The sequence below is a fragment of the Tubulanus polymorphus genome, chromosome 2, assembly GCF_964204645.1.
Source record: "Tubulanus polymorphus chromosome 2, tnTubPoly1.2, whole genome shotgun sequence".
In the NCBI taxonomy this organism is placed as follows: domain Eukaryota; kingdom Metazoa; phylum Nemertea; class Palaeonemertea; order Tubulaniformes; family Tubulanidae; genus Tubulanus; species Tubulanus polymorphus.
Window position 1 is genome coordinate 1,705,845 of NC_134026.1, and position 19,777 is coordinate 1,725,621.

The 19,777-nt window shown below is 37.2% G+C and overlaps 3 protein-coding genes across 5 annotated transcripts; 2 read left to right on the forward strand and 1 right to left on the reverse strand.

The window, feature by feature from the left end:
* The first annotated feature begins 832 nt into the window (after positions 1-832).
* LOC141899703 (P2X purinoceptor 4-like) lies at positions 833-3,927 on the forward strand. 2 transcript variants are annotated; one of them, XM_074786141.1, is made up of 10 exons: positions 833-992; positions 1,108-1,261; positions 1,840-1,911; positions 1,998-2,070; positions 2,149-2,251; positions 2,490-2,573; positions 2,702-2,837; positions 2,978-3,108; positions 3,290-3,446; positions 3,526-3,927. In XM_074786141.1, exons 1-10 carry the CDS (start codon positions 844-846, stop codon positions 3,688-3,690), a joined length of 1,224 nt encoding a protein of 407 aa, XP_074642242.1. In that variant the 5' UTR covers positions 833-843; the 3' UTR covers positions 3,691-3,927. The 2 variants fall into 2 exon arrangements, with proteins under 2 accessions (XP_074642242.1, XP_074642243.1); XM_074786142.1 differs by lacking the exon at positions 1,840-1,911.
* Positions 3,928-4,733: 806 nt separating this feature from the next.
* Positions 4,734-14,951, reverse strand: LOC141898692 (uncharacterized). Of its 2 annotated transcripts, XM_074784733.1 has the most exons (15): positions 14,861-14,951; positions 13,506-13,889; positions 12,921-13,049; positions 12,642-12,796; positions 12,016-12,310; positions 11,430-11,573; positions 11,148-11,308; positions 11,028-11,066; positions 10,380-10,592; positions 9,812-10,055; positions 9,270-9,583; positions 8,608-9,025; positions 7,831-8,122; positions 7,174-7,471; positions 4,734-6,658 (listed from the first exon to the last, which is right to left on the reverse strand). In XM_074784733.1, exons 1-15 carry the CDS (start codon positions 14,877-14,879, stop codon positions 6,458-6,460), a joined length of 3,306 nt encoding a protein of 1,101 aa, XP_074640834.1. In that variant the 5' UTR covers positions 14,880-14,951; the 3' UTR covers positions 4,734-6,457. The 2 variants fall into 2 exon arrangements, with proteins under 2 accessions (XP_074640834.1, XP_074640836.1); XM_074784735.1 differs by lacking the exon at positions 11,028-11,066.
* A 358-nt stretch (positions 14,952-15,309) lies between these two features.
* LOC141898741 (serine/threonine-protein phosphatase PP1-gamma catalytic subunit A) lies at positions 15,310-19,603 on the forward strand. The gene is made up of 7 exons (XM_074784809.1): positions 15,310-15,509; positions 16,046-16,177; positions 16,524-16,754; positions 17,398-17,502; positions 17,731-17,954; positions 18,196-18,330; positions 18,488-19,603. The coding sequence occupies exons 1-7, from the start codon at positions 15,455-15,457 to the stop codon at positions 18,590-18,592; spliced, it is 987 nt and encodes a 328-aa protein (XP_074640910.1). The 5' UTR covers positions 15,310-15,454; the 3' UTR covers positions 18,593-19,603.
* Positions 19,604-19,777: the final 174 nt, after the last annotated feature.

The following is a 19,777-nucleotide window of genomic DNA, read 5'->3' on the forward strand; positions in this document are numbered from 1 at the left end:
ACAGATATTTGTCCATGTGTTCGTGTCCTGTTAACGGTATTACGAACGACTTCAGGAGGGTCAACGGAAATGACGATTCTTGCGGATACGGTCAAATAAAAATACCATGTAAACATACAGAAAACATGGAAACCATACACGAAGAGATGCAAAACTCATCTCGCAAGAAATGAATGAAATGTAGTAGTTTTGGATCAAAATGGCTGACTTCTTATTTCTCTCTGGAAAATGATAATAACAATACTGTATCTTGGGGAAAATATGACGCCATTTAATTTAGTTTCGTCTTTACAATGTTTATCTATCCCCAAATATAGAAATTCATTAATACCTGCCCACTGTCGACTCGAATCCACGATCAATGTTGTATAAATATCAAGGTGTTTCCAGATATTTACTTTTCGCACGCAACTTTTCCAATGCGCTCCGAAGCAGGTAATGTGATAACAGATCCCCATTTTTTACACGAGGGACTGCGTGCAATATTTCTGTAATATGGTGTAGTGCACAAAAACTAAATAAAATATTTAATGTAAAACCAGTTCGAAATATATTGATAAATCAGTAGATCTTGAACAGTCATTTCACAAGGCTGAATTTTATTTTGTAAGCGGCGGGACTGTCTCGCATAATGTATCTCTCAGTATTCGATTGATTGTGGTAACATTGTTTTTTTGTGTGTTATCTCTGGATTTCCACATAGTTCCCTCTTACAATGAAAATAAATCTATGATTATGATGGTAACAAGCTGTTGTTTGTTGTAATTGCTATCAAATAAGGAAGTAAATGTTCGAATTCCAAAGAACCCTAATAGCAGGTACGCGTATATACAAGGCTGAAAGATGAAGGGAGGATTTGGAAAAGCGTGTTGCAGCACTCTTCGAGACTTGTTTTATGTGTACGAAACGCCCAAAATTGTCCATATCAAAAACTATAAAATCGGACTGTGTAATCGTTTTGTACAACTCAGTATAATAAGCTACGTGATCGGGTAAGTGGTATACCAGTCATAAACGAGATGAATTTAGATCATGTGCTTTTTGACATGATTCGAGGACCAATTTCTGGAACCAACTTCAAATACGTATATAAATTTTTCTGTTAAGTTGGGTATTGATAGCCAATAAAGGTTACCAGGCCCAGGATCAACTGATATTCAGTACAACATCTAAAGTGAAGGGAACTATATATTCAACTGGAGGAATACCTGGTGCACAGCGCAGAATCTGGGATGAGGCTGATATTGTGATTCCACCACAGGTATGTTACTTTAGGCGAATCACGACAACGTTCCGCACAGCTCTTGGTTGATATTTTTAAAACGCTTATGTCCAATCTTGGAGTAATCAGACTGGATTACTCCAAGGTCCAATGCACATGATGCATGGAAACACAGGAAACAGAAACATTCCCAGAAACGTTCAGGTCTCCCGTGTCGTCTGTGTCCGCGAGTAACGGAAAACATGGTTCCAGGAAACAATGGTTACCGAGATCAAAGAGTTTGATTCCGTGTTTCCCTGCGTCGTGTGCGTGTGCGTTTATTAAACTAACATTTTACAAACGAGTCTATAACTAATTACTGTGGTACTGAATCACTTGTTCAATATAACCTTGAAGTAATCATTTCAAATAATTACTCCAAGATATAACAGTCTCCCGCCTGTAGAATTAGGTTGCCTGAAAAATATAAGTAATCTAACCACGTCCAGGTGTAAAAGCTTTGGCCACCTTGTCCAAATCGGTGCTATGGACCTACTGCCCAGCTGCATGCATTTCTACATCAGTAAGTTTGCAAAATATCGATTGATACCAGGAAATTGTTGTTCATCCTCTGTCAGGAAACAAACGCTTTTTTCATCGCGACGAATTTCATAACGACAAACAATCAGTCACAAGGATTCTGCGCAGAGGCAAGTGACTATCAATCTCGATTCGTGTGTTCGATAAAACATGCAAATACCGTTAATTGATGCGCCATATATAATCACTCTTTCAGCAACCAAAACGAAATTCAATCTGTAAGAATGAAACAGATTGTAAAAAAGGACGTATTGTTCCAGGTGGACATGGTCAGTATTCTGAATATCGTATTGCGCAATTATCCTAAAACGTCATCTTGAATCGTCGTATATTTCCTAATGTTTAAGGAGTTCAAACTGGACGATGTATTGAATCAGATGTCAAAACCGCAGAAGATGTCAAAGTGTGTGAAATATTTGCATGGTGCCCGATTGAAAGGCGCGAGTCAATGTAAGAAGGCGGGCGACAGTACCTGAAATCTACGAGCAATCATCTCAACATCAGAATATATTCTGGTTGCGCGGCGCCCTTCGGAATCGCCATAATAGGGAATAATTGAAATCCGAAAAAGATTCGATTGATAGTTTTCCGAGCTTCCTTATATTTACGAGGCGTTTTTTTCGATGATTTTCAATGATATTTTGTCTATATTAATATTTCGTCCAATCATCAAGATTCAATATTTCAGACTGAATCAAACATATCTGGACATCTCGAATGTTACCGTAATGATTAAGAACCACATCAAGTTTCCCAAACTTAACGTTGTGAGGTAAAGAACGTTAACCTAATAGTTTATACTTTTGAGCCCAATCTATTTACCCTGCCTGTATAGTTAGTTCCCCTTGTGTTTTTCCGAGTCTGAATCTAAAACATTTCTATTTCTTTTTGAACATCTAGGAACAATTTGCTTTTCACAGATCGTGTGTGTTTTTACAACGCCAGCGATCCGATAAAGCGATATTCCTGTCCGATATTCAGGTTAGCTGATATTCTAAAAGAAGCCAAGGTCAAACGAGAAGATATCTCAATTTACGTAAATACAGTTTCAATATTTCTCATCATATATACTGGCAATTTATGTCAATGTATCTCAATTGCGTGTCTTTCATGCAGTCATAAGGGATTGACATCATATTTTCTCTAAATTCCTGGACACATTTTGTTTTTTTCTAGGGAGGTGTCATTATTATCATGATTCGTTGGGATTGTAATCTCGATCGAGGTGAAGATGCCTGCCTACCGAAATATAAATTCGTAAGGCTTAATCACATCGGAACCACGTTCAGCACAGGTTGGAATTTCAGGTATCTATCAATATGCATTTAATTCTATGTAAGTTATTTGTAATTGACCATCTTACAAATAATCTCAAACATCACGAAATCTGCCGTTTAGTGAAAATGACCAAATAGCACTAAGAAACCAAAATACGATAGGCTGCATCGAGAAATATTTATGAATTTCATAATTTTCTTTAAAAAACAGATACGCCGAACACTACATGGATTTAGGCGTGCAAAAAAGAAATCTAGTGAAAGTATTTGGAATTCGATTCATTGTGCTCGTGCAAGGTACGGCCGGGAAATTTAACGTGATTCCGCTTTTACAAAATGTCGGAAGTGGATTGGCAATTTTATCCGTGGTGAGAAACTCTATTTCTGTGTCGTATTCATTATCACAAGAATAGCTGAAATAGAAGCTATTTTTCACATTTCTCACAGGCTACGATACTATGCGATGTATTCGTGTTGTATTGTCTGAGGGATAGGGCGTACTACAGGCGAAATAAATTCAAATACGTCGAAGAGATAGATGGTAATGACGATGACATTCAGAACGGCGAAGGAACGGCATTGAATTTGAATAAAACTCAAACCTATCAATAACTGAAACTTGTCCGAATCAGCCACCATAGAAACCAGTCGGAGAACAGATTTTGCAGACACCAGAATATTTTTTCGGTGGACATTTCTATCATTATAATCGAATGGATATCGTGTTTTAAACGGTAGCAATGCATGTGGCGCAGCCTTTACCTGATAGCAGTCCCCAATCCTTGGCTCCCTTGTTTTTCAGAATACGGTACCTTTGATTGAACTGGGGGGGGGGGGGGGGGCACTAAAATGTGCTCACTGTATTAAATGTAAATCTTGATTGTGCAGCATATGAGTCAGATAAGATATACGTATAATCTCAGGTCCAAATAGGGACAACATGGCAAGTGATAAAGCAAAATCAAGGAGACAAACTAGAAATATTTTCAGAAGATATCATCGTTGTATTTTTCATATGAATTCGAGAATAAAAACAATGATTCTTTGGATTTTATCAACTTAATTTTGTAGAAGATATAGAATTGATAACAATCAGTAACATTTTTTAACAATCAATTTTTCCAAAAAAGACAAAAACTTGATAATATTTAAGGATTTAGAATTTATATTTGATGCCGCATGAGAATTAAGCCAACATTTGGGAATCGAATTCGAATTAAAGATTAACATAGAATTTGTTTTGGCAGCTTCAACTATTGAAGTGGAAACCAGCACTTTTTAAAGAGTGTTTGATAGGATAAATATAAAGTGTATACAAAAATAGGTGCTACGTAACAAATTTATCGAGTAAGCCCTAGACGGAATGAAATTTCCTTTTCAAAAATAATACGTTGAATGTTGCCTATATAAGTCGAGAGTGCTAGCAATATAAAGCAAAGTTACAAGCATATTTTGAAGACTAGAAATTTGGACCTCGGGCTCTTCATAAAATGTTTTTTTAAATAAATAATTTAATTAATTTGCTACAATTTTCTTCAGATATAATTTGTAATATAAATAAAATATGGAATGTGTATATATAATATATATATATATATATATATATATATATATATATATATATATATATATATATATATATATAAAACAGACTCTGGATAGTTAATAAACAGGTAGTAAGTAGTAAGTATGATAACAAGAGTTAATGTATGATTAATATCTCTAACAAGTGATCATTTTTGGACTATATTCCACAATAAACAGCTCCTACTCATTGATTGTCATGCTACATTTCGATAATATTATCATATTTTTTACATAAATAGAATCAGCTTGCCACTGAAACGTGATTTCTAGTTCATTTCTCAGGTCATTACATTTCACAGTTTGAGTTCCAAATGAAGTTCCGCTTCAGACTAAAAGTAAATTTTTGTTGGTTTTTTTCCGATAATCCAGGAACTGGGTTTCATTCGCTTGAGGCTTATTTTTAGCGAAACCCAAAGCATGTTTTTTTTCGAATGTTTTCTAACAGTAAAATGATAATGATAATAATAATATTAATGATAATCAATACTTGTAAAGCGCCTATTTCTCTGTATACCAAAGTTCACCAGCGTTGTAAATGGTCAAGCAAATCATTGATAAGCCATTTGAAACTGTCCAGATCTGAGGCACAGCGAAGATTTTCATCAGCGTGATTCCAACGGGATGAGTAAACAGATTCAACCACCAAAAGCCTTGAGTCGGTATAATGTGCCAAAAGACAAAAGGTTTCTATTTGATGAATGGAGCAACCGCGATAATCAAGATAAATAGCTCTACCTCAAATCAATGAATGGATATGACTAAAAATCGGTACCAAAAAAAAATCCCCGAAAAAGATGTTCTAAGGTTTGGTTGATAATTGCTTATAAGCGGTATAGACTTGTCTACATTTAAAAAACTATCAATCACGTTTGTTTAGAGGAATACCAGTTAAAAACAAACACATATGAAGCACATTCGTTCATAAACCAGTTTCGCCATTATTTCTGTAACCTAAAAATATAATTAGCCGACATGAAATTTGTTTCAAAAATATTCTAAGATAATTCGATACATTAAACTAATGAATGTACACGTAGAGATATAACCTTTTTCAAACAAACTCTAATATTTGTAAGAACAACCCACGCCCAGTGCTTCAAGTAAATGTATTTATAACATTGCTTACGATAACAAATACCGTACATGTAATAACTTATCTACACTCTGAAACATAATTGATTTCTTTTTTTTCTTACAAATTATATAGCACCAGTCTCTCTACTTTATACGTATCACAATCATTTCAAGACGTTAAATTCAAGCGAAAACCTAGAAAAAAACAACATTAATACAAACGCTACATCGGGTTCTGGTAATTATCGATTCTAAAGAACAATAACATGGTCGTAGTTGTTCTAAAAAAAAAAATTAGTTAAAAATAACTCCGACTCATGTGCATTAGATTGATACATTATTTGACACGAGAATAACCAATATATTTGAGACAATATCGCAATAACCGGATATTTTCAACAACGACACAGTTTTATCTAACACCTTAACACTGTACTAGAGATGTATCTAAACATATAGTTCACTGTCTAATTCTACTATTCTATCTTTATATTAAAGGAGAAGAGAAATACAGTTCGGGAAAAACTAACGACGAGAAAATAGATTTATATTAAAACTATAAAAGAAACATAACATTCTTCCCTTGGAAGACATACATTGAACATGAAATCGTTGCGCAATTAACAAAATGTGATCGCCACTTAACTAACATTTATCGTGTCCCAGTTCAATCAATAGAATGTTTTAAAGGATATTCCAGTAACAGCGGTAAACCTGCTCAGTACTGTGAGTATGAAGGTGGAGCCAGATGCGCTGGTGGGCGACCCGGACCGCGAGCGTAGCTTACTTTATGACCTTCAATTTGAGGAGGTAATTCACCCTGAAATGCTGCTGGTTGTTGTTGCTGCTGCTGCTGCTGCTGCTGCAGAGCGCGGGCTGTCTTTACCCGCGTATGAGGAGCCAAACCACTCTGAATTCGCTACAAAACAATAAACTTCAAATCAACATTGATTCCAGACAAGACGCTTGAATAACAATGATATCGAGGCCCAGTTGACATAACTCCGAAGTGATCTTAGATTTTTAAGACTGGTCTTAAGTTGACATATTGGCTATAGAACTAGTCTTATGGTGGTCTTAGATGTAAGATGTATAAGATTGGTCTTAAATCTAAGCCATGAATGCACAACTGGCCCCTAGCATTGAAAATAAAAGAACACGAATACAAGTCATAAAAGGACAAATGTAATTATAGTAGTGTTTCAATCATGCGAAAACATTGCATAAATATCTAATATAAAATACGATTAAGTGTAGAGGAAAATGACATATAATTTCACATAGAAAAACACACACCGTTTTAATCTCACCATTTGTAAAATCATGAAGACTGTAAATTCATCAGAAAGATTGTTTACGCAATAATCGTCATTGTAGATGTGCGGGATAGATATGTGTTCACGCACGTATTTTAAATGATTAATCGCGACTCACCTGAGATGACGCTGGAAAGCTTTTATTCATTAACGATCCGTTCTGTTTACGATGAGCTGATTGTAACGACGCACGCGCTGTGACCGTGTTTGTTTTAGGTGGCGTCGTATCGTCGGGACTGAACGGTCCGTTACTATCAATACTCTCCGTTTCGACCGACGCCAGCGTGTCGTCATTGTCGACGTAATTCAGTTTATGATTAGAATGTTGAGGATGCGCGATCAATGAATGCGCAGGTGGTAGATTCGAGAAGGATGGCCGACCCAGCTCATCACCTTCTACTCCATCATGAAATAACCTGCGAAATATATCAGATTGCTACCTGTAGTCTAGAAACATTAGAGGCCAGTTACACAGTCATTTCTTTGATTTAAGACCGATCTAAGCTCATTTTGGTTCCATAGCAAATCTAACAACGAAAGACCAGTCTTAAGATTCGAGACTACTTTTCAAATGTGCAATAATTGGGCCAAGCATCGTCTCCAGGAGATGGGAGATGATCATATGACACACAAACAAGATACATGATATTTATTAATTCTTAAATGTTCGAATCTGAATCAATTGTCAAAAAACAGAATTTATCGCCTTAAAACACGGTAGTTTCCAAAGGTAATTTCACTAGTATATCTATATTCAATTCTAGTTGATAATTACCTGTCAGTACGACTGCGGTTATACAGATTAGCACTACGTATCGATGGTTGTAAATCTGATGGTGGTTGTAATGGTGCTATATAACCTGTACTGCCTGTCCCTTTAGAATCAGCCTCCCCTGCCACAGCTGCTGCCATTGCCGCCGCTCTCTTCTTCTTTTTCTTCTTCTTTCTGTCGGCTTTCGTCGCCGGTGGCAACTGCAAGTGACTGCCGGGCATACGCGGTTGATTAAGCGGCATGAGTTGTGGAGGTAAGGGTGGACGAAGCTTTCGCTCGGGCGGAGTCAATGGAGCTACATGAAAATATATACAAAACATTGAAATAAAGGGGAAGAAATCATTGAAAGATTGAAAATTTATCTTGACCTCAATGGTTTTCAGTTGATGTTTTAAAACTATTTGGTTGTTTTTAAATAGTTTTGACACTTTAGAACATTGAAATTAACTAAATCAGCGAAATTGTCTATAATGTCAGATTGTGGCTCCATAAATATGGGAATTGCAGTTAATTCTGCAGGTCTAAGTACAATCCCTTCCACGTATTGGCCTCCTGGACAGCCAAGACCAAGTAGCTGTATTAAATAACAAACTTAAGTGTAGTGGAGAATGAATACACGTAATCATTTAGCATGAAGAAATCAAAGTGTTCATACAGACTTGAAGTGCTTAGTCTCCCGGTTCTGTCTCAGCCTTTAGCCGTCCCTAGTCAACAGTTATTGCAAACCACAATCATGATTAATTCCCACAATTAACATCAGTCATGTTTTTTTTTCCATACCTTGATGTCTGTAATCTAGAGGCGGTCCCAGTACATCGTCCTGTATTTCATGTACGGTCTGATCTAATTCAGTACTAGATCGTGAAGCTTGACTCGACGATCGTTGACTTTCTATTTGAGCAGTTGATCGTTGCGTTAATCGTCCCGGCGATGACTGCCGCGCGGGAGATCCCAGTTGTCGCGGTGATATCCCGGGCGAGGATGGGGTTACCGCCGGTTTGTGGATGGGACTTTTCGGCGGAGTGACTGAGGAAGGTACACGGGTCCCTCGTGGAACGGGAACTGGTCCCGGATGACGATTTTTAGGATACTGCGGTTGCGGTCGAGGGGGTGATGAATGTTGGAATTCATCCTCTTTTCCAGCGACCTCGTTCTCTCCGGGTCCTGCCACGTATCTCGGATAATTATCTGATTCAGGCTACAAATAAAATTCAGATTCTTTTACGATGCCGTAAAAACCGTTACAAAAATGTGTATTATGCGCACCATGTCATCAACATTCAAGTTTCACGACTCATATTTTCTATCTATGTTCATGATAATGAATTTCACAGTTGTATGAATGAATGTGCACTACAACATCTATATTCAGTAAGTTTTCTTGTTGGTTAATTTGGTACAAATGTTTCTATCTTCAATCAATCATTAAAAGTTAAACCTACCTTCGGTTTAATGTAGTTGTGCGGTTGTTTAGGAGGCACTGGTTGTTTTGGTGGTGCAACCGGCTGTTTGATTTGTACAGGTTTATTTGGTATATTTGGCGGACGTGGTTGAAATCTGGCAGGCTGCAGTGGCACAGCTACCGGCACCGCTGCTGGAGCTGGTGCTGCAGGTGGCGTCGGTTGTGATTTTGGTTTGTGCGGACGATGAATTACGGTTGCTTGATCGGATTCATCTCCGTCTAGATCAGATACATCCATCTCTCCTAAACTGACATTATCATTTACATCGTGTTCCATTCCAAACTCTACATCTTCTATAAAACAGTTAAACAGAACGATCATTTGACGGATCAAATTCAAGTACATACACATGGCATTCAACATCACTGTGAATTCGACATATACAACACTTGAATTCATGGGAAAGTTACCATTAGCAGCTGAATTAAACATTCTCACAAAAACCAGTCCCAGAGGAGAAGACTTCGGACACCACACCAAAAACTCAGCTTGAAGAATTATCTATAAAGAGGGGAATATACCTTGTGTTTCCTGTGAATTTGGTCGACCAGTAACAACTATCTCGTCATCTTCAGTTTCATCTATAGACATGTATATTTCAGCCGATTCACCGTTTATTCCCGGTTTTCGAGCTGTTTTCTGCGATTCATTTGTCGTTTCGTCACTGTTTTCACCATTCATTCCGTCGTACAAGTTCTCGGCCATCGCGTAATCAGTTCTCATCAACGGTACAGACATGGAATGTTGAAGCAATCGCACATTTTCCTGTTTTAACGGAAGATAGTTTTACTTAATGATTATCTAGATTCAGGGTACTGCTGCATAGTCATAGCTTAGACTTCAGACCGGTCTAAAACCAGTTCAATTCAATAGCCAAGCAATTGAGTTAAGGTCAGTCTTACAATTAACACCACTTTCGGAACTAAGTCTCAACTTTGGGACCAACTGGCCCATGAGATTTACCTAACCCATTACCCCTGGTATATATTTGTTAGATAGAAGCTCGGTACGGTTTTTAGAATCTCACATTCTCTGATTTAACAGTTTGCAGAGGACCGCATCTTCGTTTCTAATAATATGAATACTTACTGAACTGTCTAAACTCTTTGATCGAAGGTGTTTTGCATCCTTTTCTCCCTGTTCTTGTACATCGAATGATTCACTTCTCGTTAAACTGCTCGATCGTAACGGACGTTTCATCGCTAATCCACGCGGAGATTTACCTCGATTTGGAGGTGGATCTTTCGGTGGACGAGGCGGAGTGATCGGTTTCAAAATCGCATCGCTCAAATTTGAGGATTCCTGAAAATAATATTCATTGAAGAATAATACAAACTTAATTACCACAGTATATCAGCACAGGGTTTCCAGTGGTAAGGCCTGGACAAAAAGAAGTATTAAGAAGTTTTTTTCGGTAATTTTAAACCCAAAAGGAAGGACATTCATAGATAACCTCAGGGCAGACTTTGACAGGAGCGCAAAGAATATTTAACATATAGGCCAAAGTCAGCGGACTTATGCTCTGCTAGTTGCAGGTGAAAAGAATTGTGGTAGCATGTGCTCCTTGCGCTCCCTTCTCCCCCGCTAAAACTACTCTACAACATTCAGCTTATAACTGACAATAACTACAGGAACAACAACAAATACAGTACTCTGACTATAGAGCGATGAGGAAATATTCAAAAATAGACAAACAAACACACACGGCAACATGCTGACAACTGAATGAACTTGTACCTCTAATCCCAGCTCAGACTCCAAATCCTGACTTAATGTCTGATAGCATGTAAATACAAATAACATTTTATAACAGAAGAAACGCTCGGTATCCATTCTAATTCAGCAAAATCAACTCACCCGAAATCCGAATCCTCCTTTCTCCGATTCAGGAGTTCTGCTTCCATCTCGAGCTCTTTGCCTTTGATGTGAAGCCAGTATTAACATACAGTAATGTAGCTGTCTTCCTCGCGCATATTCCCAACTAGTCGCGTTATATTTATCACGAGATTCTAATTCACCTACGCAACAAAAACAATTCAATGATAAATTCATCTGTCCCCTTAATTCAATCTGTTACATAGCCTTTCCTCAAAACTAAGGCAATTGCTAGCGATACATTTTGAAATGAAGGGGCCTCACCTCCTTTTTCGAGTAAAAAGTTACAGACTTCGCCGTGGCCACCCATAGCTGATAGATGAAGCGGAGTCCGATCATGGTCATCTCTATCATTCACACAATCATTACCGGCAATTTCTACAATGACTTTACAAGCCGGTAATGACCCTGAAAGATATTTAGACATAAATTTGTTATAGCGCTTTATATCCATAAAGATAATTAAACTTGTGCCATTCATTTCTAACATTTATAATAACAAGTACAGCAAGTAAAATCATCACTTGCAAAATCAAGGCAGGCTTATATCATCAACCAGGTTAAGACTATTTTGTTATCCTATAGCTCATAAACCAACTTCCTATTTGAAACCATCTTTAGGCTGAAAATTAACGAGAGTTCCAAAATTCCCTAAAATTGCCCAGACCCTTGACTGAAAATTCCCTGATTAAATCATGAAAACATGTGGGAAATTCGGATTAAAAGTCATTTTCTTGTATATTAAGGAACAAATGGACTGCAAATATTAACCGGATAAGACCAAAATCAGGATTAAACGACTATTAAGCGCGTTTGATTGTCAGAGGCGACATGAATGAATGTAATTTACCGATTTCAGCGGCGAGAAGCATCACAGTTTTCCCGTCGTCATCTTTTATCACAGCCGTTTCCTGAGTCAGTAATGTCCTCAAACATTCTAACGGTTCAGTACGTCGTACGGCCCAATGCATCCACGTACGACCGTTATTATCGCGTTCAATCCCGTCCGCTTCGTCGATGTTCTGATTTTCAACGACGCTCAATTTCTCAAAGTGTTCGATATGATCTAAACGACACGCCCACATACACGGCGACAGACCATCTTTATCGCGGATGTTTACGTTCGCCCCATGAGCCGTTAACAGCTGAAATATAACGAAACATTTAAAATATAATTACCCACATTGAATAAATACCTTTTTGTTATTCTAGACTGAACACAGGATTATTATCATATTATAATTACAGACAGTGGCCTTTTTTCTCTTATAAATGTTAGTATTAACATGCAGTTTATGAGTGTTAAATCGGCTCTGCAATTTTGAATTCGCTTTACTGACAGAACACAGAGGATCACAGTGGAACCAGATCATCCATTTTTGGTATGGTGTTTTAAAATTTGAATTACACTATACTTATCATTTCAGAAATGTATATGATAATGAATTAAAATGTGATTATATATAATTCCCTCACCTGTAATGGACCAGTAGACGGAGTAACTACAGCCCAGTGAATTGGCGCTCGACCAAATGAATCTTGTAATGTGTGATCACAGTCGGTGTCTAATAGAAGTTTAATCGCGTCAGTGTTGCCTTCGTGGCATGCAATGTGCAGAGCTGAAGACCCATCTATAATTCATACAATTAGGCATCATTAATGATATGTAGACACAAATTGGCCAAAACTGATGAAAAAAATTTGGACGAAAGATGTCATCATATTTATAGAGAATCATCACTAAGATCTCCTTACCGTGAGCTGTAGCATTGATATCTGCACCCATATCTATCAAATACTTAGTAACATTGAGCTGTTGATGATGTATTGAGTACATTAAAGGTGTTCGTCCAATAGCGTCAATATCATTGATAACATGAACATCTAAAAAAACAACAGTTCATCAAAACAATTATTAGTCTATTTTCCTCCGTTCAAACTCTCTAAATGTTTGTCCATAAAAAGTTATTTCTAATAAATCTATAGACAGGCTGTCAAGTGGTCTTTTGAAAAAGATAAGGGACAGTAGGGATCAATTTTCTTTTTCTAAAGTAAGGATTTTAGATGACCAGACAGGGCATATAGTATGAGGAATTTACTCTCACAAATACTAGTACAGGAAAGGAATGCTCCAACATCCTCCCAGCCCAGGTATCAATATCAACATCAAAACGTTGCATTTCCACCAGGTATTGGTATTGATATCAGGTGACAGTGCCAAAACCTTTCTGACATCTTATCGCACGTGGACAGATGATTTTAGAAAAAGTACAGAAAAATGCACCAAACAATAAGTAGCAGTGGGGAAAACACTTTTTAGCAGAAAAAAGAATTAATCACCTATTTCAACTAACTCTTGTAACCAGGAAATATCGCCGTGTTTTGAAGCTTGAATTGAGTCTGGTAGACTCGGAGAATTCGAACTCTGATTACCGTCAAACGTCATCGAAATACTCATCGACACGCGAGGATTCTCTAGATTTATCCAACGCCATTGAAATTTATCGGGAGCGTCTTTAAACGGCGTCATCGGACTGAGTCCGCGCACCGACGAACGAAAAGTGTGATTTCCATTTTTTTCCTGAAGTCGACCTTGTAGCAATCGATAATACTTTTGCATGTGTAACAGCGCTAAATTCAACGCGTCGCGAAGTTCGGCGCATTCAACATCTTCACTTAGTTTCAGCAGGAATTCCTGCACATACGCAGCCGTCTTTTGGAAATCTAAGAATAAAACAAAAGTAATTCAAATAATCCAGCACCCTCACATTCCTTCATGGGTATCATTCACAGATACAACCATCATTATAACAGACGCTATAGGGCCTATATATAGGAGAGAATAAGTTAATTGAGTAAATTTCTGAATGGAGAGTCAATTTTTATAAGTGAACCCCCGATATACCGCCCTTCCATTTAGGCCTACCGCTACCGCCAGGTTTTCTCAACGTACATCTCTAACAAATACATAGTAAAACACCCCCGATACACCGCCATACTCTCTATAAACCGTTCAGCACCGATGTGGGCGGTATATCGGGGGTTGACTGTATATTACTTCATTTTACTTGATTCTAATTTTTAACGCATATATTTCGTGTTTACTCGCTATGAAATTTGTATATAGTTGGTTTTGACCTTACTTATTCCCCACGTCACAGAGTGTACTATTCGACTAGGACACCTTTCTTTATTTCTAATGCTCTTCAATCAAAAGTAATTACATACATACAACTTTTGTTGTTGTTAGATCAGTGAGTCAGGAACACTTATACACATATAGCCTGGGCTATCCTGACTGAATAGCATGGGTTCACTGACTGACTGACTGATCTAATCCACAATACCGCTCGGTCTAAGCTGTGAATCACAGACAGCCAACAATCAACAAGACTTAATTATAAACATCAGAGTATTTTTAACATATTGACTGTATTGAAACTTCTACTAAACAAAATCAAAATAATATCCACCATTTAATCAAACACGAAGAATTTTGTTGTTTGTCAATCCAAAAATTATAAAAATTAAAAAGTTTCACTTGATTAGATGGTTGCTTTCAGCTTTTTAAGGGGGGGGGTCCAAAGCTCAAGTTGATGTTCTTCATAATTTACGGAGCGGAGTTCCTAATTTTTGGCAGAGTGTCAGATTAGTTTCGGAATCAATCAATTTAATTGAATTTGCTCCGCAGTTACCTTTTCTTTTGACGGTCATTGCGGAATCAATGCGTTCACACGATTAACAAAACATCAGCTCATACAGCTAATTAAAACCTGATTATATGTCCTGAATACTGCGTACGAAAACTGCGATATACTAGGTAATTATCGACATTTTAGAGATTTAAAACGCTGATATTGAATCGATATAAACACTGGTCGCCATTTTGACGCTTTTCTACAGCGGGTCAACACGGTACAAATAAGTGTGAAACGGCTTCCAAAACTAACGTTTAAACTACTTCGAGAGTTAGTGATCTCATTGAGATATAAACGAATTCATATCATATTCGGTTGTAAGCGAAATCTGCGGTGAAAATCTCTTGTCTTGAATAAAATGCGATATTATTTATGGTAACAACAAAAATAGTTCGCTGACAGGTGCTCGGTTCCGGTCGTATCGATATCTTCCTGAGCAACTAGGAGGAAAGTAGCGCCGGAGAATTCGCCATATTTGTTTACTGCCCGATCGCTGGAAAATTTTAGTCCATTTCATCGGCTATCATCTTAGTCAACGGACCAATTTCAACTAAAAAGATTTAACGAAACGCATCCATATTTATTTGAAGAATGGCAGATGCCGATAAGTTGAATATAGACAGCATCATAGCAAGACTTTTAGAAGGTATTCTTTGACGTTCCCGCTAAATCTTGAATTATACGTAGTCGTTTGACATTTAGAACGATTGAAGGGGTGTTTCCATCTCTATTTTGTGTACATCTTATCGATTTTCTCGCTTGAATGTATTTTGTTATTCGTATGTATGTTTAACATCATAAATGTTTTTAAAAAGGAGCAATAATAATCCCTTTAGTTTGCTTCAGTTTTTGCCCTGGCTGGGCCTGGCCAGGGAAAAAAGGAAATCTAATCTTTATTTTCTGATTAATCCACCTGTAATATCAGGCGGTCTAACAATAGGGGTTCAGAGTATCTAAAAATGTATAAAAGAGCAAGTTTCCATCTGTCATGTTTGGCATTTATGAAGATATTGAGCGATGGACAAAATTTGAGTCAGGCCCATAACGCATATCCCTTTGATGAAAGCCAGTCTTTTGAGACCACTTTCATGGTAAATGATAGCGTGAAATGTTTCTGAAAAGCTCCTGAGCTCGCAAAGAACGGTGAACTTGAATTAAACGATGCTTGTGTTTATTTTACAGTGAGAGGCTCACGGCCGGGAAAAAATGTCCAGTTAACGGAAGCAGAAATCAGAGGACTGTGTTTAAAGTCTCGAGAAATCTTTCTCAGTCAACCCATTCTACTCGAGTTGGAAGCCCCATTAAAGATATGCGGTATGTATCTTATTGTGAATAAACCAATGTTTTAATTCAGTGTTCTTCATAGGCTGGAATTCTTGCTGCGTTAGTCGTGTGTATGACATTGTTGCTGGTAACGTAGCAACCGAAAAGTACAGCAAATTAAGTTAATTTTTGATGTAATGTTCTTACTTTCATATTTAAAGGCTCAACGTATTTCAAAGCAATTATCAGCATTGATAGAATCTTGACATCTACTTACCGGATATTTATAAGGGGTGCATTTAAAAATGAAAGGGGGCGCCGCTCTAGTCTAAAATCGGTTGTGGAGAACACTGCATTTCAATGAAAATAAAGAATGAATGTATGAATTTATTTTCAGGGGATATTCACGGACAATACTATGATTTACTGCGGTTATTTGAATACGGTGGTTTTCCCCCGGAGAGTAATTATTTATTTCTGGGCGACTACGTAGATCGCGGTAAACAATCGTTAGAAACTATTTGTTTGTTACTCGCTTATAAAATAAAGTATCCAGAGAATTTCTTCTTACTGCGTGGAAACCACGAATGTGCCAGCATCAACAGAATCTATGGCTTCTATGATGAATGTAAGTTTTTCGTAATTTGTCTTCATTCGTGATACATTAATTATGGTTCATTACTGGTAAAAGTGGGGAATGGTTGTACATTGAAAAGATATTCTTAAAATTTTGGTATTTAAACCGGACTACAGTTCTCAAAATTTATGTTTTACTCCAAATGTTAAGAACTTAGACAATTAAGTTTCATTTTGATGTAATCTTTCACATTGACTGCTGTATGAAGCGATGATAGAACATATGGTGGATGTAGAATTGGCAGGGGTTGGTTAAGATCTTGAATTACCAGTGGCGGGCGTTTCACGGAAGGTGTTGAAAATTCGCAAAATTGGGCGGGGTTGCTGGTAAACAACTACTAATGCTAACTATTGACTACATCGATTGAGAAAATGATCATATGATAGTGCTGATGTGTTAGTAATGTATTGGTCATCCGACTTGGTATTCTTTCTAAATATGAAGTTTTGTTCCCATAATTTCATACTGGATAAAAAGTCTTTAAAAATTCTTAAAACTATCATGTAGATCTATGTTTCACTATATGATTGATTGTTCTGATGCTTCGATCTGAAGGCGAACTGATGATGTATTAAATTCAATAGCTAATCTCTTTCTGTCCAAATTTGTTAATGTGTTTTGCGTTGTGTTTTAGGTAAACGAAGATACAACATTAAACTATGGAAGACTTTTACCGATTGTTTTAACTGTCTACCGATCGCCGCTATTATCGATGAAAAAATTTTCTGCTGTCACGGAGGTAATGAATCATTCTAAAAATAAATCACAGGAACTCTATTTGTGTAAACAGGTGACCCTAACACTAAGATTTCGGGCTCTGAATTGAATTTTAAAATGATATTTTTAGGCATAATTTTCAAAAGAGAATTATTAAATTAATATTGTAAAAACAATGCAGATTACCTGGAAACCTGTCGTCATATGGATTTTAGAGGCAATGAATTAATGAGGTGTTGTTGCTTTACAGGATTAAGTCCAGACTTACAATCAATGGAACAAATACGACGAATCATGCGTCCTACAGATGTACCAGATCAGGGATTATTGTGCGATCTTCTGTGGTCGGATCCTGATAAGGATACTACGGGTTGGGGTGAGAACGACCGAGGCGTGTCGTTCACTTTCGGTGCAGAAATAGTCGGCAAATTCTTGCACAAACACGATCTTGATCTTATATGCAGAGCACATCAGGTTCGTTGAAAATGCTGTTCAATTCTGATTTGAATTCATGACGAAAATATCAACTGATACAATTAGCTGTGCAGTGTGAAAAACTACAGCTGAATCAATTTATTATATCGTAAATTGGAGGTTAATGACAAAATTGCTCTTAAGAATTCTTTTCCACCGGAATAAGATTTAGAGATTGGATTTGGATGAAGGGTTTTATAGCTGTTGTTTTGATATCACGTTATTTGTATATTAATTACAGGTAGTCGAAGATGGTTATGAGTTTTTCGCTAAACGGCAACTCGTAACGCTGTTCTCTGCGCCGAATTACTGCGGTGAATTTGACAACGCTGGAGCCATGATGAGTGTAGATGAAACTTTAATGTGTTCGTTCCAGGTAATTGTCAAATATCTTGTGCCGGGATTCTGGGTTCTTACGAGGAATTACGGAATTATTTTTCCCTAGAGAAGCTGAATGTTTTCTTGAAATAAAATTCGTAGCTAGAATAATGTTTAAATTCTGGCTCTAAATCGATTTCCTATTTATGTTCTAGATTCTGAAGCCGGCGGACAAGAAGAAATTTACATACGGCGGTCTGAATTCAGGTAGACCGGTAACGCCACCTCGTGGACAACAAGCAAAAAACAAAAAGAAGTGAAAATAGAATTCGACGTCAGTGTTCAAGTAGCAACATTTATATCGGGATCAGTGGATCTTTGGCTCGTATATAAAAACCAAAGACACCATTGTATATTTATGATAATAATCTGAAACCTGTCTCTATTGCTGTCTGAACGTCGCGATAGAGACAGGTTTTATTACACCCGTTTAGGTGCCGCCTGTCGTTGGACATTGAACAAACACGCGACAGCATCCAAAACAAAACTACCGTACTACTTTAAAAACATTGTGTACAAATTGTAAATGTGTTTTTTGATAGGCATTTTGATGTCTCGCACTTGGAATTGACTAGTGTTCAATGTAACGTGCGCGACTCCCCTTTAGGAAAGCGAGTAAAGTATATGTATATATAAATATATCTATTAGAGAAATCGGTGTAAAATTAGGCTCGAACTTCACGGAGATTTTGGTTCTGATTCCGCGCAGGGCAAATGTGTAAACAAATATGGCAAAAAAAAATTGGAAAATGGCGGAAAAAGAATCGTAAATCATTCGCGAAACGCAACGGTTGCTATGAAAGTTGGGGATCGGAAGTTTTAAGACCTTTAATATCTACGTCATTTCCTGATCTCGTCTGGAATTAATCTTAACCTCAGGAGACCTGTAAATCTTAACGAATAGCGAAACTGAGACAAATTCGGTCACATGCATGAATTGAGAAAGCGCGACGACTAAACGTCTCGTGTCATCGAATTGACATTAACGTTGACTAACTTGTAAATAAATGTAAAAAAAAATCTTATGTACTCCATGGACGCTTGTATCAGTTGAAAAGATAAGTTTTTGTGATTGTTCTTCATTAGATTGTATTCGTCCAATATAAATCTCGATGTGACCAGATATTACGTTTTTTTCTGTACGATTAAATAGCAGATTGATTGATGTCGTGTAGCTGCAATTTTATTTTGACTTGGATCAACTAATGTTGTATACCATTCTCAATGTATTGTATGTATAAATGATAAAATAAAAACTGATGTAGTTTTCATCGGTGTTCTTTGTTCTGTAATAATTAGTATCGTAGAACTCATGGTAGTTGAGGATTCTTCTGATGAGCACATTTCTTTCATCGAGAGAAGTTGATTCAGAGAAACACGCCCTCTATTAGTACGTCAGAATCAGTCGATGTACGTAACTGGTTGGGAACAGTGGCGAGTGAGAA

What these genes read in the sequence shown, in the direction of transcription:
- LOC141899703 (XM_074786141.1), top strand. Translation starts at nt 844, where the DNA reads ATGAAGGGAGGATTTGGAAAAGCGTGTTGCAGCACTCTTCGAGACTTG. An exon ending in CCCAAACTTAACGTTGTGAG is followed by an intron (nt 2,574 to 2,701) that starts GTAAAGAACGTT and finishes TTGAACATCTAG; the next exon opens with GAACAATTTGCTTTTCACAG. An exon ending in GATTGGCAATTTTATCCGTG is followed by an intron (nt 3,447 to 3,525) that starts GTGAGAAACTCT and finishes CATTTCTCACAG; the next exon opens with GCTACGATACTATGCGATGT.
- LOC141898692 (XM_074784733.1), bottom strand. An exon ending in CAAAGAGTTTAGACAGTTCA is followed by an intron (nt 10,056 to 10,379) that starts GTAAGTATTCAT and finishes CCGTTAAAACAG; the next exon opens with GAAAATGTGCGATTGCTTCA. An exon ending in AACCGCAGTCGTACTGACAG is followed by an intron (nt 7,472 to 7,830) that starts GTAATTATCAAC and finishes TATATTTCGCAG; the next exon opens with GTTATTTCATGATGGAGTAG.
- LOC141898741 (XM_074784809.1), top strand. Translation starts at nt 15,455, where the DNA reads ATGGCAGATGCCGATAAGTTGAATATAGACAGCATCATAGCAAGACTT. An exon ending in AATTTTCTGCTGTCACGGAG is followed by an intron (nt 17,503 to 17,730) that starts GTAATGAATCAT and finishes GTTGCTTTACAG; the next exon opens with GATTAAGTCCAGACTTACAA. An exon ending in TTATATGCAGAGCACATCAG is followed by an intron (nt 17,955 to 18,195) that starts GTTCGTTGAAAA and finishes TATTAATTACAG; the next exon opens with GTAGTCGAAGATGGTTATGA.